This window comes from Lotus japonicus, chromosome 6, assembly GCF_012489685.1.
Source record: "Lotus japonicus ecotype B-129 chromosome 6, LjGifu_v1.2".
Taxonomy (NCBI): Eukaryota; Viridiplantae; Streptophyta; class Magnoliopsida; order Fabales; family Fabaceae; genus Lotus; species Lotus japonicus.
Genome location: NC_080046.1, coordinates 2,394,999 through 2,409,670, shown reverse-complemented (window position 1 = coordinate 2,409,670; position 14,672 = coordinate 2,394,999). Strand labels below are relative to the sequence as shown.

Sequence of the window (14,672 nt, the reverse complement as noted above, 5' to 3'; positions counted from 1 at the left end):
GCCCAGGATAATCAGCCTTGCTTTGAGTTTGCCCAAGACTAATGAAAACTCGAAATGAAGGGAAGTGGTTTTCTGGAAAACAGAGGATATGATTGTGTATGGAATTCTGAACATGCACTGTATTTATAAGCAAAAAATAGAACAATATATAAGGTTGCGACCCTTCATATATTGTGTCTGTTACCAACAGATATGTCTGTTCCCAACAGTCGCAAAGTTCAAATTCAAAACGAGCAAAAAACAAACGGACGTTACGGCAACCGCGTTGCCGTCGCCGTCGATGTGTCGTGCTAAAGTGCCTCAAGTGTCGTTGCTCCACTTTCTATGTGAGACTTCATTCAAATCCATTCAATGCAACACATTTGTCATTTTGGAACACTATGTAATTATTACTACTTGAGTAATTATTACAACAATCCCCCACTTGTTCCATAAATGATAATGCCAATTCCAGAAATAGAAACACCTGAGTGTTAATACAGTTTAGTATCTTTCGGTTTGAACTAAACCTTAGTAAATATTGTGCAAAGTATAATCGAAATATTAGGTAGCTGTGCTTTGAACCCATATTCCTAATGATCATACCGGCATAAAATTACACACACTCGTTTGTGGTCCTTCGCCTACATTTTCCTCGCCTAGCACTTTTTATGGCCATGTGCTTTCCTGTTTTCGTGAATTTTTATGAGAGAAACTCCAACTCTCATTTGAGACGGCACCATCTCGAAATTCATATAGGTGAAGTTCATATCGTATGTGATTTTCGCAAAACAACATATTTCGATCATGAAGTTCATTAGGAGTATATTGATACTCAACCCTCAATATCTAATAGTCAACATTGTTGCTTAATGTTGCATTGTCATCCAAATCAACGATTTGTTGTTACCCATTGAATCTTAGGTTAAGGTTTTCTTAACTTCAGATTGGGTTGCTACCGTTGTTGGAACTCTTACTCAAGGAGTTTTAATCCCATACCTCTCGAGGTATTCTTTACTAAGTCTCTGGCCAGTGGCTTAGTAAAAGGATCTGCTAGATTATAGCTTGTTCGTATATAAGTCAGTGAGATAATTCCATCTTCAATCATCTTTCTCACAAGAGAATGTCTCAGACCTATGTGTCTAGATTTCCCATTATATACTTCACTGTATGCTTTGGCTAGGGTGGCTTGGCTATCACAATGTATCAACACTTTTGAAACATTTTCTTTAGCCAATGAAATTTCCAATAGGAGATCTCTTAGCCATTCAGCTTCTTGTCCTGCAGAAGCTAGAGCCACGTATTCTGATTTTATGGTGGAGAGGGTAATACACATCTATTTCTTGCTCTTCCAAGAAATTGCTCATCCAGCCAATGTGGATATCCACCCAGTGGTGGATTTATGATCTCCAGCACTCGATATCCAACTAGCATCGGTATATCCTTCTAGTATTGCTGGAAACCTATCATAATGAAGTCCAAGATCTTTGGTTTTTGAAAGATAACCAAATATCCTTGTAACTGCATTCCAATGCTCACCATTTGGATTGCTAGTGTATCTACTCATCTTACCAACAAAGAATGCAATGTCAGGTCTTGTGCATTGCATTAGATACATTAGACATCCAATAGCACTTGCATATTCCAACTGGGCCACTGCCCTTCCTTTATTCTTTTCAAGTTTGACGCTAGGATCAAAGGGAGTATTTACTTCCTTAAATAGTAGGTGTTTGAACTTATCTAACATTTTCTCAATGTGATGTGTTTGACTAAGTTCATAACCCCCACTATTTCTTTTAACTTTAATCCCTAAATTGGTATCAACTTGTCCAAGATCTTTCATCTTGAAAAAGGACTTTAGAAAATTCTTTGTTTCTAGAATTCCATCCATGGTATTGCTCATGATCAACATATCATCCACATAAAGACAAAGAAATATTGCAGTATCGTTTTGCACCTTTGTGTATAGACATTTGTCGCAAGAATTCGGAATGAATCCATTTGAAATTATGACCGAGTCAAATTTCTGATGCCACTGTTTTGGCGCCTGTTTTAGGCCATATAGAGATTTTACTAGTTTGCACACTTTCTGTTCATTTCCAGGAAGTATGTAACCCTCTGGTTGTTCCATGTAAATTTCCTCATCTAGATCTCCATTTAAAAATGCAGTTTTAACATCCATTTGATGTACTGCAATATCATTTATTGAGGCTAATGCAAACAATACTCTAATTGTGGTTGTTCTTACAACTGGTGCATATGTGTCAAAGTAATCAATACCTTATTTTTGTCTAAATCCTTTGGCTACTAATCTAGCCTTATAGGTGTTTAATGTTCCATCAGTATGAAACTTTTTCCTAAACACCCATTTACATCCAATACGTCTTGAACCTTTTGGAAGATCAACTAGTTCCCAGGTTTGATTAGACAAGATTGAATCCATTTCATCTCGGATTGCATCTTTCCAAAAAGAGGAATCCCTTGAAGCCATGGCTTCCTTATATATTTTAGGATCATCCTCTAATTGTAGAATAATATGAATTTTATGCACATCATTCTTACAATTACCTTCAACAAGGTAAAAGGAAATGAGTTGAGAATCGATTTCATCTGAACCTAAGTTTTTAGTCTTTCGAATTCTCTTACCTTTTCTAGGTTCAGGTTGTATTTCTACAACTTCTTGAGAATCTATATCTCGAGATTCCTCATTAGTGTGCGTTTCATAGTCTTTATTCTTTGTTATAAGATTTTCAAAGAATTCCACATCTCTGGATTCGACTATGACATTAGACTCAAGATTTAGAAGTCTATATGCCTTACTGTTTGTGGCATATCCGACAAACGCACATCTAATTCCACGGGGACCCAATTTTGTTCTCTTTGGATCCATATTTTTGTAATATGCTACGCACCCCCACACTCTAAAATAACCAATATTGGGTGATCTACCCTTCCATATTTCATATGGAGATATTCCAGTCATTTTTAGGGGTATCCTGTTCATTATATGACATGCGGATAAAAGTGCCTCGCCCCATAAATTAAATGATAATTCAGAGTGCATTAGCATGCAATTTATCATTTCTTGATAGGTTCGATTCTTTCTTTCAGCAAGACCATTTTGTTGTGGTGTACGCGGTGCAGAACATTCATGTATAATGTCATGTTCTTCACAAAAAGAATCAAAATCTGTAGAGAAATATTCTCCACCTCTATCACTTCTCAAAACTTTGATAGTTTTATTTAATTGATTTTCTACTTCTGCTTTGTATGATTTAAAGGCATTGAAAGCATCATATTTATGCTTCAATAGGTAAACATGAGTGTACCTAGAACAATCGTCTATGAATGTTATGAAATATCTATTTCCCCCACGGGTTAGCATGCCATTAAATTCACATAAGTCAGAATGTACAAGATCAAGTAAATTAGACTTTCTTTCAACACTTTTGAAAGGTTTTTTGATCATTTTAGATTTAACACATATTTCGCATTTTTCAAATTCATGAATGTTACATGAGATTAATTTGGACTTAATTAGTCTATTCATAGTACTAATACCAATATGTGCTAATCTAGAATGCCATAAGGAAACAGAATCAATCATATAAGCAGAATTGGAAACTTTATTAATAATGTTATCAATAGTACATAATTTGATCATTCCCTCAGCGGAATATCCTTTTCCTACAAACACCCCATTACGAGTTAATATGAGTTTCCCGGATTCATACACAGATTTGATTCCTGGTTTTCCCAACAAGTCCCCACTAACAAGGTTCCTACTCATCTCTGGAACATGCAGCACATTAACAAGAGTAACTTTCTTTCCGGAAGTGAAATTGAGTTCGACAGTTCCAGTTCCGACAACCTTTGATCGAACTTCATTTCCCATCTGCACTTCTTGATCATCAGTTGATTTAGAGTAAGTCTTGAATGATGCTTTGTCATATGATACATGAACAGAGGCACATGTATCATACCACCACCCTGCAACTTTACCCTTTACAGCCATAACTTCGCTCACAGTAGCGATTATTTCATCATCAACTTGGACAGCATTCACTTCCTTTTTAGCCTTGTTTTGTCTGCAGTCTCTAGCAAAGTGGCCAGGCTTTCCGCAAACATAGCAGCCACCCTTTGGACCTTTTGTTCCATTGTTGTTTTTGAACTTATTATGTTCTTTCTTTGGTCCGAGATGTTGCTGTTTGCCATCATATTTTTTCTTGCCTTTTGCAGTTACAGTATTTGCCTTAGAGAAACCAGAAGACTCAGCCTTGTCTCTGACCTTCGATTCCTCCTCGATTCGAAGGTGTTTCTGAATTTTCTCCAAAGAGAAGTCTTCAGAATTGTGCAGCAGTTTCTTCCTGTAACCATTCCATGAAGGTGGCAATTTTGCAATGATTGCACCAACTTGAAAGGCTTTAGGGATATCTATTTTCACTGCCTTTATCTTGTTTACGAGAACCTGTAACTCGTGCACTTGTTGCAGAATAGGTTTTGTATCTAACATTTTGAAATCGAAATATTTAGATATTAAGAACTTTTTGGTACCTTCTTCCTCAGCCTTGAATTTGAATTCCAATGCTTTCCATATTTCCACTGCGGACTGAGTATCTGTGTACAGATCATAGAGGCGGTCGGAGAGAGTGTTCAGAATGTGTCCACGGCACAACAACTCATCCTCTCTGCGCTTCTTTCTTTCGGTCTTGAGTTCATCAGAATCATCATCTTTTGGTTCAGCAATTGGTGTTAGATCAGGGTCTAACACATAATATATCTTCAGTGCAGTCAGAAGAAAAATCATCTTGTCTTGCCAGCGAGTGAAATTCGTTCCATCGAAGTGATCAAGTTTGACAAGATCCTGGTTCATAACTTTGATACTGGAGACAGAAGCATCGGTAGCCATTTGAAATTACTTTAAGATTGTTAGAGAAATAGAATAGGCTTGATCGTGATGAAATCACTTTCCTTAAAGTATTTCAAGCACTCCCTGAATTCGTCTTAGAGTTTGGATGCAAGAATACCCAGGATAATCAGCCTTGCTTCGAGTTCGCACAAGACTAATGAAAACTCGAAATGAAGGGAAGTGGTTTTCTGGAAAACAGAGGATATATTGTGTATGGAATTCTGAACATGCACTGTATTTATAAGCAAAAAATAGAACAATATATAAGGTTGCGACCCTTCATATATTGTGTCTGTTACCAACAGATATGTCTGTTCCCAACAGTCGCAAAGTTCAAATTCAAAACGAGCAAAAAACAAACGGACGTTACGGCAACCGCGTTGCCGTCGCCGTCGATGTGTCGTGCTAAAGTGCCTCAAGTGTCGTTGCTCCACTTTCTATGTGGGACTTCATTCAAATCCATTCAATGCAACACATTTGTCATTTTGGAACACTATGTAATTATTACTACTTGAGTAAATATTACAACAAGAATAATCCCATAGGAAATCCTTATTGCAATTCCAATACTATAGTCATGGCACCTGGCATAGATAGATTTAGCTTATTACCTCACTCTCTACTTTCCACAATTGTTTCCTTAATACCTTTTAAGGAAACGGTAAGAACCTCAATCCTCTCTAAAAGTTGGATAGATATTTTCAAGTCTACGTCCAACATAGAATTTGATGAACTAGCTTTTGTGAAAGATGATCAAACTTATCGAATTAGACAAGCTCAAAGAAAGATTTTTATGGAGTTTGTGATACTTTGGATTGCTAATCATACAGGAACTATCGTGGATAAGTTCTCTTTGAGATTATCAATGCCTGGAAAAGCTAAGAAGTTTGTGAGGAAATGTATTTCCTTCGCCACAAAACACGAGGTGAAGGAGTTGGAGCTGGACTTTTGTGATCCAACGTTGGATTATTATTTTACCACTAATTATATTAATCAGGAGGCCTTGTTTGAATTGCCAGCACATGTTTATGGTCATACTTGCCTCGAATCTTTGACATTGTTTTCATGTAGCTTTCTTGAGGCTGAATTGCTTAACTTTCATGCACTCAAAGAAATTTCTTTGGGTTGGATGGAAGTGAAACTCAATACTATTAAGACATTGTTGTCAAATTGCGAGGCGCTTGAGAGTTTAAGTCTCAAGAGGTGTTGGAATTCAGATGACTTTGATTTAGGGGAGGAACACCTAAAGTTGAGAAAGTTGGTCGTGGACAGATGCATGTTTAGATCTAATAGTACTTATTTTACAGTCAATGCTCCAAACTTAAGATATTTCTATTATTCGGGGTTGAATAATAACTTTTTGATCATAGACGTACGTTCCCTTATGATGGAAGAAGTCGTTCTTGACTTTTGCATTGAGTTTGAAGGACATGCTCTTTTTCTCTACAAGTTGGTTGAAAATATCTCCGGTGTTAGTGATTTATGTAAGACCCAAGTTTTTAAGCTTATGTCAAGTAAATAAAATCCTATTCACGATTAGGGTTGATGTATCGTGAAGGGAAACCTGAACTAGAGTTACCAAATGAAATAAATTTATGAAGGAGAAAGTTCAGGAAAAGTCTAAGGATTGTATCCGAATCGATAAAAGGTATAGCACGATCGATTCGCTTAAACCTAGGACAAGAACCTTAGGAAAAGACTATGTTCCACCCTTGGAACACTGTAGGAATTTCTTCCAAAAATCTTCAGAGAAATGTTAGAACTTCTCTTTTTCCATATATAACAATCGTTTCGAGGCGAAACTCTAGGATCTACGAACGTCCGATTCCAATCATCGGAAGTTTGCCGAAACCGAAACCCTGGTATTTCAAAACCCTAGAATCAACCGACAATGAAGACTTTTTTCTATTCAGAGCTTGAAATGAAGATTCTACACGCGTACACCCATTTCTCTCGATGATTTCAATCTTTCTTCAGAAGGAAGTTTTCTATTCCGACATCCGATGCAAAAAGCAACTTATCGGGTAAAATAGTTTTACACCGACTTTGCATTAGTTACCAAAAATACAAGGAGACAACATTTTAGTTTTGGAATTCTTTCGCCAAAACATATCTTAGAATTCACGGAGAATGAAGCCGGAAAAATCAGATTCGCGAAACTTTCATTTTCCCGCGTTTTGCCAACCTCTATATATAGCAAGAAAGGTGAGAAAAATCACAAAAACTCCTCCATTTTCTCTCCAAGGCCGCGAGCTCCATAGAAGGAAGAGGAAGAAGAGATTTTCTTCATTTCTTGCTTGATCATCGATTAAACAGTTGCTACTTCAAGGTTTCGAGGTATAGTCGCTAATCCTTACCTCTGATCGCTTTTTCTATAGCTTTTCTCTATGTCTTTCTGTGCTCATAGTTTTGAGGTTTTTGCAAAACTATCCTGAATATCTCATTTTTTATTCTAAACATCTTCCCTACGTGCCCAAGAGCACTTCTGCCGGATTAGTTTTTCCGTTATGTCGCCGAAATTCCGCCGGAATCAATTTTGGCATCAAATACCCATTTTGGGGCAAAGCTTCGTCCTTTGGGCTGAAAACTATTGCCTTAGCTTAGTGCTAGTATGATTAGTTGTCATAAACGTCGTTGGTGACGTCCCCATCCAATTTGCTTTTCGAAATTTCAGTTTTGAATTTCTGAGCTAAAAATATTGACCAAAATACCCTTGCGACAGTTTTTGATCCGATAATTTTTCCGAGTTTAAAATACCCTTAGTTACGGCTAATGATAGCATAGGAACCAAGTTTGATCGAAGAAAAATCGAACCCTACAATTACCAAAAGTGGCCGAGCACCCTCAGGGGGGAGGGAGGAAAATTCCTTTTTCGAAAACTTGTCCTTTCGCGCTAGATTATCGTACCTCGGAGTATGTACTACTTCGTGTAACCTTAGTAAGTATTGATAGCTTAGTTTCCGATAGATTCTGATAGTATTTCTGTGGTTTTTCTCTAAAGGTGATTTTGAGGAATTCCCAGAGGAACAAGGCTTTGATTGTGAAGAAGTGTTAGAAGATCATCCTGGAGAATTTTCAGGCGAGGGCTACTCACTGAATCTCTAGTTAATGCTTAGGGTTGATGCTTTCGACATTGTTTACTGTTTATGCACTTGTTTGTGTTTGATTGGAAAAATGTTTTCTGAGGCTTCGGCTGACAATGTAGATGATTCATCTACTGAATATTTTTGAGAGTGAATTACATGCTATGTGCTATGTGGGTAATTTAGGATGTGTGATGCATGCTTTATATGCTAAGTGCTACGTGGTTATTGCATAATATGTTGATATATGACATGTTGGTTGATTGTGTTGAGTTAATTATGCTTTTGCAATGAAATCTGAGATTCTGAGTAGTGAGAATAGCGGGCAGGTCATGCCGATTTTATTTTGAGAGTTTTGAGAAAGTTTGATAGGACGAGTGAGATTCGGGCCTTGTTATGGTGTTTTATGGATCGAGACATTCTCTGGAGTCAGTTGGGGATTAGGAGATCCCGAGAACTTATAAGATTTTGCGATAAGACTAAAAGGATATTATTTTGTAAAGAAAACTCATAAGACATTAAACAACCTCTAAATCTTCAAATAATGATAACAAACTCGAAAGGAAGCTTAGGATGCAAATCTTAGTTTTTGGAAAACGAGAAGTGTCGTCGGATCCAAGTGTTGAGGAAGTTGAGAAGTATTGAGGAAGTTGAGAAGTATTGAGTATGTTGATGCTCTTGTGCTGTTGGAGCAGCTGTGTTGTTGGGCTATCCGGGGGATAAGCCCGGGAAATTGATAGTTTCCGAGTATGTTGATACTCTTGCTCGTTGAGCAGTTTTGACCATCGGATTGAGATGAGTCGGATGATTTGGAGATCATCATGAGTTATGTGTTGTTATGAAGATGTGTCTTTTGTCGCAGAATCGACTGTTACCTTAGGGTAAGCTTTTAGAGACTTTAATTTAGCTAGAACACGTGGCGACGTGTCGAGTGAGATTCGGAGACGTTGTTTGACTAATCATCCTGCATTCATGCAACATTAATGAGGTATTAACACAGGACGTACTCTGGACCTCGTCGGTTTCCAAAATGGTCATAAGACCCGGAATGCCGTGTAAGAGCGTTTGTAGACGACTCTTGTAGCAGACTGAAATGGCAGACCTTCGGGTTTACTGCTGATCTGACTACCGTTGTTGTTGGAGTAAGAGGCACGCGGGCAGAAATGGTCTCACCGTTGCTGGTGCTAGGATTGACCCGTTGATGCCCATCCCAGAGGCACACGAGCGGAAATGGTCCCACCGTTGCTGGTGCTAGGATTGACTCGTTGATGTCCATACCGTTGTTGTTGGTGTAAGAGGCACGCGGGCAGAAATGGTCCCACCGTTGCTGGTGCTAGGATTGATCCGTTGATGTCCATCCCTTTCCGGAATGCATTGGTTAACTGGGTTAACCGTCATATCATTTCATGCAACATGCATACTGACTTAGTTGCTGAGTGTGATTGATAATTTTTAATTCTATTTGATGCATGCTATTGTTATCATTGTCGTTACATTCATTGTGGAATATGCAACCCTAGGATGCTATCTCTAACTTATAAGCCTAAGTGGCTACTCCTTATCTTTACCTATTGGATTTATTATTTACATAATTCTTTGGAGTTGACCCTCGCGTCTTCTGTGTGTGCTTTGGCGGACTACGCCCTTTGTCAGATGTCCATGGCGGACTGATTCACGATGGTTCACCCTTCGGGGGGGGGGGGAACTAGGTTCGAGATGCCGGAACAGGAGCGCATCGCGGTAGCGAGAGGAGGACGGATGGTGTACATAGACATGGTCGTTCTGGATTCAGATTCGGACGACGATCACGCTAGCATCTAGGATTGAGTGTTAGTGTGAGCTCCTCGAAACAGGATTAGTGTAGGAGTAGAGTCTTAGCTCTGACCGTAATGTTTTCTTTTTAGGGACAGGGTAGTTTCCCGCCTATAGCTTTTTGTGTGGTTTCTTTACGGGAATCACAGAGAGTTGGTTGGACTTAGGAGGTCTTGTTTCAGGCCGATGGGCCAGCTTATTCTCAGTTTTGAGGGATGGTGTTGCAGACACTTCACCTTTATATATGGTTTGTACATATTGCCTACGGGCGTTACTTTTCTTATTTCCGTCACTGGAGGTTACTCATGACGAGGTTGCTACTACAGCGGGGGCTGTTATATATATTGTATATTAGTTCTGTTGTTCTTCGCATTTGGGTTTTATTTATTTCAGTCTTGTCTATGTTAACGACAAAAAAAAAATATATTCACGTTTTTCCGCTTTAATTTCTTTTTGGTTACTAAAGTGACGCCACCGAAATCGGGGTGTTACAATTTAACTGTGCATAATTACTGTCTTCAGGTATGTTTTATCTTTGTTTTATATATACCTACTTTTTCTTTGGCTTTACTAAAACCGATATATATATATATATATATATATATATATATATATATATATATATATATATATCGGACCGTTAGATCTAATTATGGATGATCAAGATTAAAACCAATTAATGGTCACATGACAACTTAAAAATGTCATATGACTTTTTTAAAATGTCACATGACTTCACCTTTTAATCGTGACCATCCATGATTTGATCTAACGGTAATGATTTATTTTTATGCTCTCATATAAGAACATCTATATATATATATATATATATATATATATATATACACGCACTATATACTCATTGTTTAACATTTTGGATTAATTGGATATGAAGGTTATTCCTACCGGAGGTTGCCTACTCCAAATGCCACGTAGCTTGAATGTGAGGAGTTTAACAATAAAGACATCTATGGATCAAAATGAGCTTTTAGGAATTACGTTTTTGCTTAATAGATGCCATGAATTAGAGCTTCTCACAATTGAATTAAGTCTCCCAAAAATATTTTTGGTGAGTATTTCGTACTTAGAATTTGTTTTCCTTTGTGTATGCATGAGTTGGTGCCAAAATATAATATATTGAGTCAAATAAATAATGTCTAATTAAACAATATAATATATTGAATACTATTCCATTAAAAAATCTCATAGGGAAGGGACTTCCCCCTTTTGTGTTTAAATGACTTGTTTTGTGTGGGTGTTTTTGTAGCTAAGTGTTTTTTTTTATCTTGCAGGATTATGAGTTATCAGACAACTTTAATCCTGAGAGGTTTTGGACTGATCATGCACAGGCTTATACATGCATGCTATATACTCTTAGAGAAGTTGAAATTAAGGGCTTTAAAGGATCAATGAATGAGATTCATGTGCTTACCTACTTCATTACTATTGGGAAAGTCTTGAGGAAGGTGACTATCAATGTATTGAAGGATGATGTTGCAGATCAAGATGAGAGGTTGGATTATTACCACTGTGACTTGAAAGAAAAGTTAATGAGTCAAAGGCCTTCAAGAGATCTTGAGATTTCAATTTGTTAAGGGAAAATATGTGTAGAAATCGTGAGGGTATATAAACCTCAATATAATATGAAAGAGGTAAATGAAAATAAGTGAGATGTAGAATCAAGAGTAAGGTGAATGAGAGGTGATTGATGATACTTTGGGTGTTTAAATCGTGATGATTGATTTACCATTATAAATTTTATATTTTAGAGTACTATGATTGTTTAAAAGTTGTTCTAATCTATTATAATATATTAATTATAAAACATGATTTGTAGTGTTGTCACTTCAATCAATTATGTGATCCTGGGTTTGATTGATGTATCCATATTTATGAAAAAACAATGTTGGGAGGGATCTCACTTTGATGCCTAACTATCCCGAGAGATAAATCTTTCACCTAGTGGGTGGGTGTACACTATGAAATAATAAAATAAAACTCAATCATTTTTCTATAGTTTTTTTAATGCCGCCTTTTCTTAGTTTTTTTTTCCTAGAAAAGAGAAGCTAAGGTCCGACCTATTTTTCTTAGGTATCTGTTCCCAGTTGTTAGTATTTTAAAACCCTTTCATTTTAGGATAACTTCTATTTTAGTTAAAATTCAATGTTTTAGAAACAATGAAATCATAATTACAAATATAGATTAGTGTTCATAAGTCAATCTTATAATCATATCTTAATTATAACTCAATTATAAAAGTATAAATGCGAATGATACTAAGATCCGGTATGATAAATTAATTCTAAAACACGATTTTTAGCATTGTCACCTCAATTCTTTTTTTTTTCATAGTATTTTCGCATGCCAAGTATTTTGTTTAGTATCACTTCCTAATTTATTAATATTTTAAAACATTTTCATCTTTTCATAAATCATATTTTTACTATCAATATTTTAGTAACTAATAAGTCATAATCACAAATTTATTAATCCACCTTGTGTAACAATTAAATCATAATTACAATATTTTGTTTCTTTATTTAAACTCCTATTTTAATTAGAAATCAATTATAAAAATATAAATGCAAATGACATTATACTTTTTTTTTTCAAAAGTTAAATATTTTATTGAATGCAATAAGAGACATAAAAAAAATTTCTTATCAAACAGGTGTCAAGAAAACACCCACTTGAATAGACCTTCAATAACAGATTTCTCTAGATAGCACCAAAAACACCATCTTAACAAGTCAAAGGAAAAAAAAAAACCAATTACACCAAAAAGACCAAGCAAAAATTAAGTGACAGAAAAACCTCTTTTTGATATACAAGCCTCTTCAATCCATATCATAAAATTCTCACAACACCATCATGAGTCTTGATCTGAATAGTACCTACTCCTACAACATTGTATTGGTATCATGATCCATCAAGACAGCACCACAATCAACAAATTCAAAAGTGGTAAATAAATCCTTATAAGAATACATATGAAAAGTACATCCAGTATCAAGAATCCATTATGTTTTACTCATTTTATTAGAAGAAACAACACATAAAGTAATGTCACCGTCAGAATCAACCTCTATATTGACAACTTCAGGAGACTGTAGAGTTTTCCATTTTTCTTGCTTTTTCTACAAGAGAAAACAATTAGAAATCTCGTGCTCTGCTTTCTTGCAATAGTGACAGAATTGGTTGGATTTGCGTCCCCTTGATTTGGATTTGAACTTTTTGTAACTGGCACTCTCCCTTTTTTGAGTTCTACCTCTAACACTTAACCCCTCACCCTTGTCCACAAAATGAACTTCAAAATCAAACTTTTCTTTAGATAATAAATTAGATTTAACATCTTCAAAGGATAAGGTATCATTATTTCCATACAACATGATTTCTTTGAAGTGTTTGTAGGTAGAAGGTAAAGAGACAACCAACAAAATAACTTTATCTTCATCGTCAATTTTAATATCAATATTTTGCAGGTCCATAATGACAGAGTTAAATTCATCAAGATGATGTGAATTCTACCATACCCTCATTGTATGGTACACGACTGACGCGATTTGACATGTACCAATAGAAAACTGACATTTGACAGTTTATTTGAATTTTTGTTTCATTTTAAAACATATATGGGAAAAAGAAGAAACATCCACTTAAATTAATGTTATTGGTCCACGTCACGTCTTGTACCATACCCCAACTAAGTGTTGTGGTATCCTAGCAAGCACCCAAGATGATATTGAATAGGAGTATCTTCGATTATTCAGATGATATATAAGCGTTCTTTGAGACGAAGCTTGATTGAGAGACTCTTTGTCATTTATAAAGTTTCTAACTTTAGCCATAAAGCTGCAGTGGTCGCTTCACTGGCTATTTCACGGAGAACATTCTTAGACAAGCAAAGTTGGATTCCTTAACAAGCCTTGTCATCCAACTCGTCGCACAGATCGTCAGTCATAGAAGTTGGTTTCTTCGTCTTTCCACCAAAAAATTTCTTTAATTCGTTCCGGGTAAGAATGACTCTCATTTGGACTCGCCAAATAGAAAAGCTAATTTTACCATCAAACTTCTCGATGCCTAATATAGTAGACATTTTGAAATCCTCAATAAGAGCTCTGATACCACTTATTAGGGTAATAGCGCAATGCGGAAGCACATGATTGAAACAATTGATATTTAAAAGAGAAGCGAGTAAATTAGCAAGAAAAAAAACACACAAGATTTATGTGGAAAATCCCACTCAACGTGAAACGTAAAAAACACGGACAATCACCAATAAAGTTATACTATGTTAAAGAAAGAGTATAATAAATCCTCTTATAGTAATAAGGACAAAGAGCAATATTTTCTCTTAATATTTTCCTTTAACACTCTCTCAAATGGAACAAGATTCTCACCAAGTAGTGTATTGTGATTTTTGTGCGTGTTTCAATTGCTTCTGCCATTCACGTTGCTACCATAGTTATAGGCTCCAATCACGTACTTAAGAGTGAAGCAAAGTGACATATGGCAATGAACATGCAAATAAGTAGGAGGTGGGAAGCATGCACTAGACCCTCTGTTTTAAGAGTGATGATGGTGATGATAATGAGGAACATGACAAAATGGGCTCTCCAACATGAATAGTGGAAGAAGAAGCTCAGCTGATGTAGAGACTAGAGAGGCATGCGTTGTTGGACAGAGGCCAGCTGGGTTGGGTCATTTTTTGTGTGAAGGATGAGTGACGGTGGGTGATTGTGTTGGAAGGGAGGTTAACGACGATGGCTGGAATGGTTGTGTGGTTGAAAATGGTGAGTTGTGGAAGAGAGCCCTAGATTAAAATATTCATTATTTTAATTTTTTTATAGCTCTGGTTCAGACCATAAATAGTTGGCTAAAAAGCACTT

The 14,672-nt window shown here is 36.4% G+C and overlaps 1 protein-coding gene across 1 annotated transcript; it reads left to right on the top strand.

Annotated features, from left to right (window-relative positions):
- Window positions 1–5,465: 5,465 nt before the first annotated feature.
- Window positions 5,466–11,378, top strand: LOC130722892 (putative F-box protein At3g29830). Its single transcript, XM_057573764.1, has 2 exons — window positions 5,466–6,383; window positions 11,076–11,378. Exons 1-2 carry the CDS (start codon window positions 5,466–5,468, stop codon window positions 11,376–11,378), a joined length of 1,221 nt encoding a protein of 406 aa, XP_057429747.1.
- Window positions 11,379–14,672: the final 3,294 nt, after the last annotated feature.

Coding starts and splice junctions, on each gene's coding strand:
- LOC130722892 (XM_057573764.1), top strand. CDS start 5,466: ATGGCACCTGGCATAGATAGATTTAGCTTATTACCTCACTCTCTACTT. Junction 6,384..11,075: donor GTGATTTATGTAAGACCCAA/GTTTTTAAGCTT, acceptor TTTATCTTGCAG/GATTATGAGTTATCAGACAA.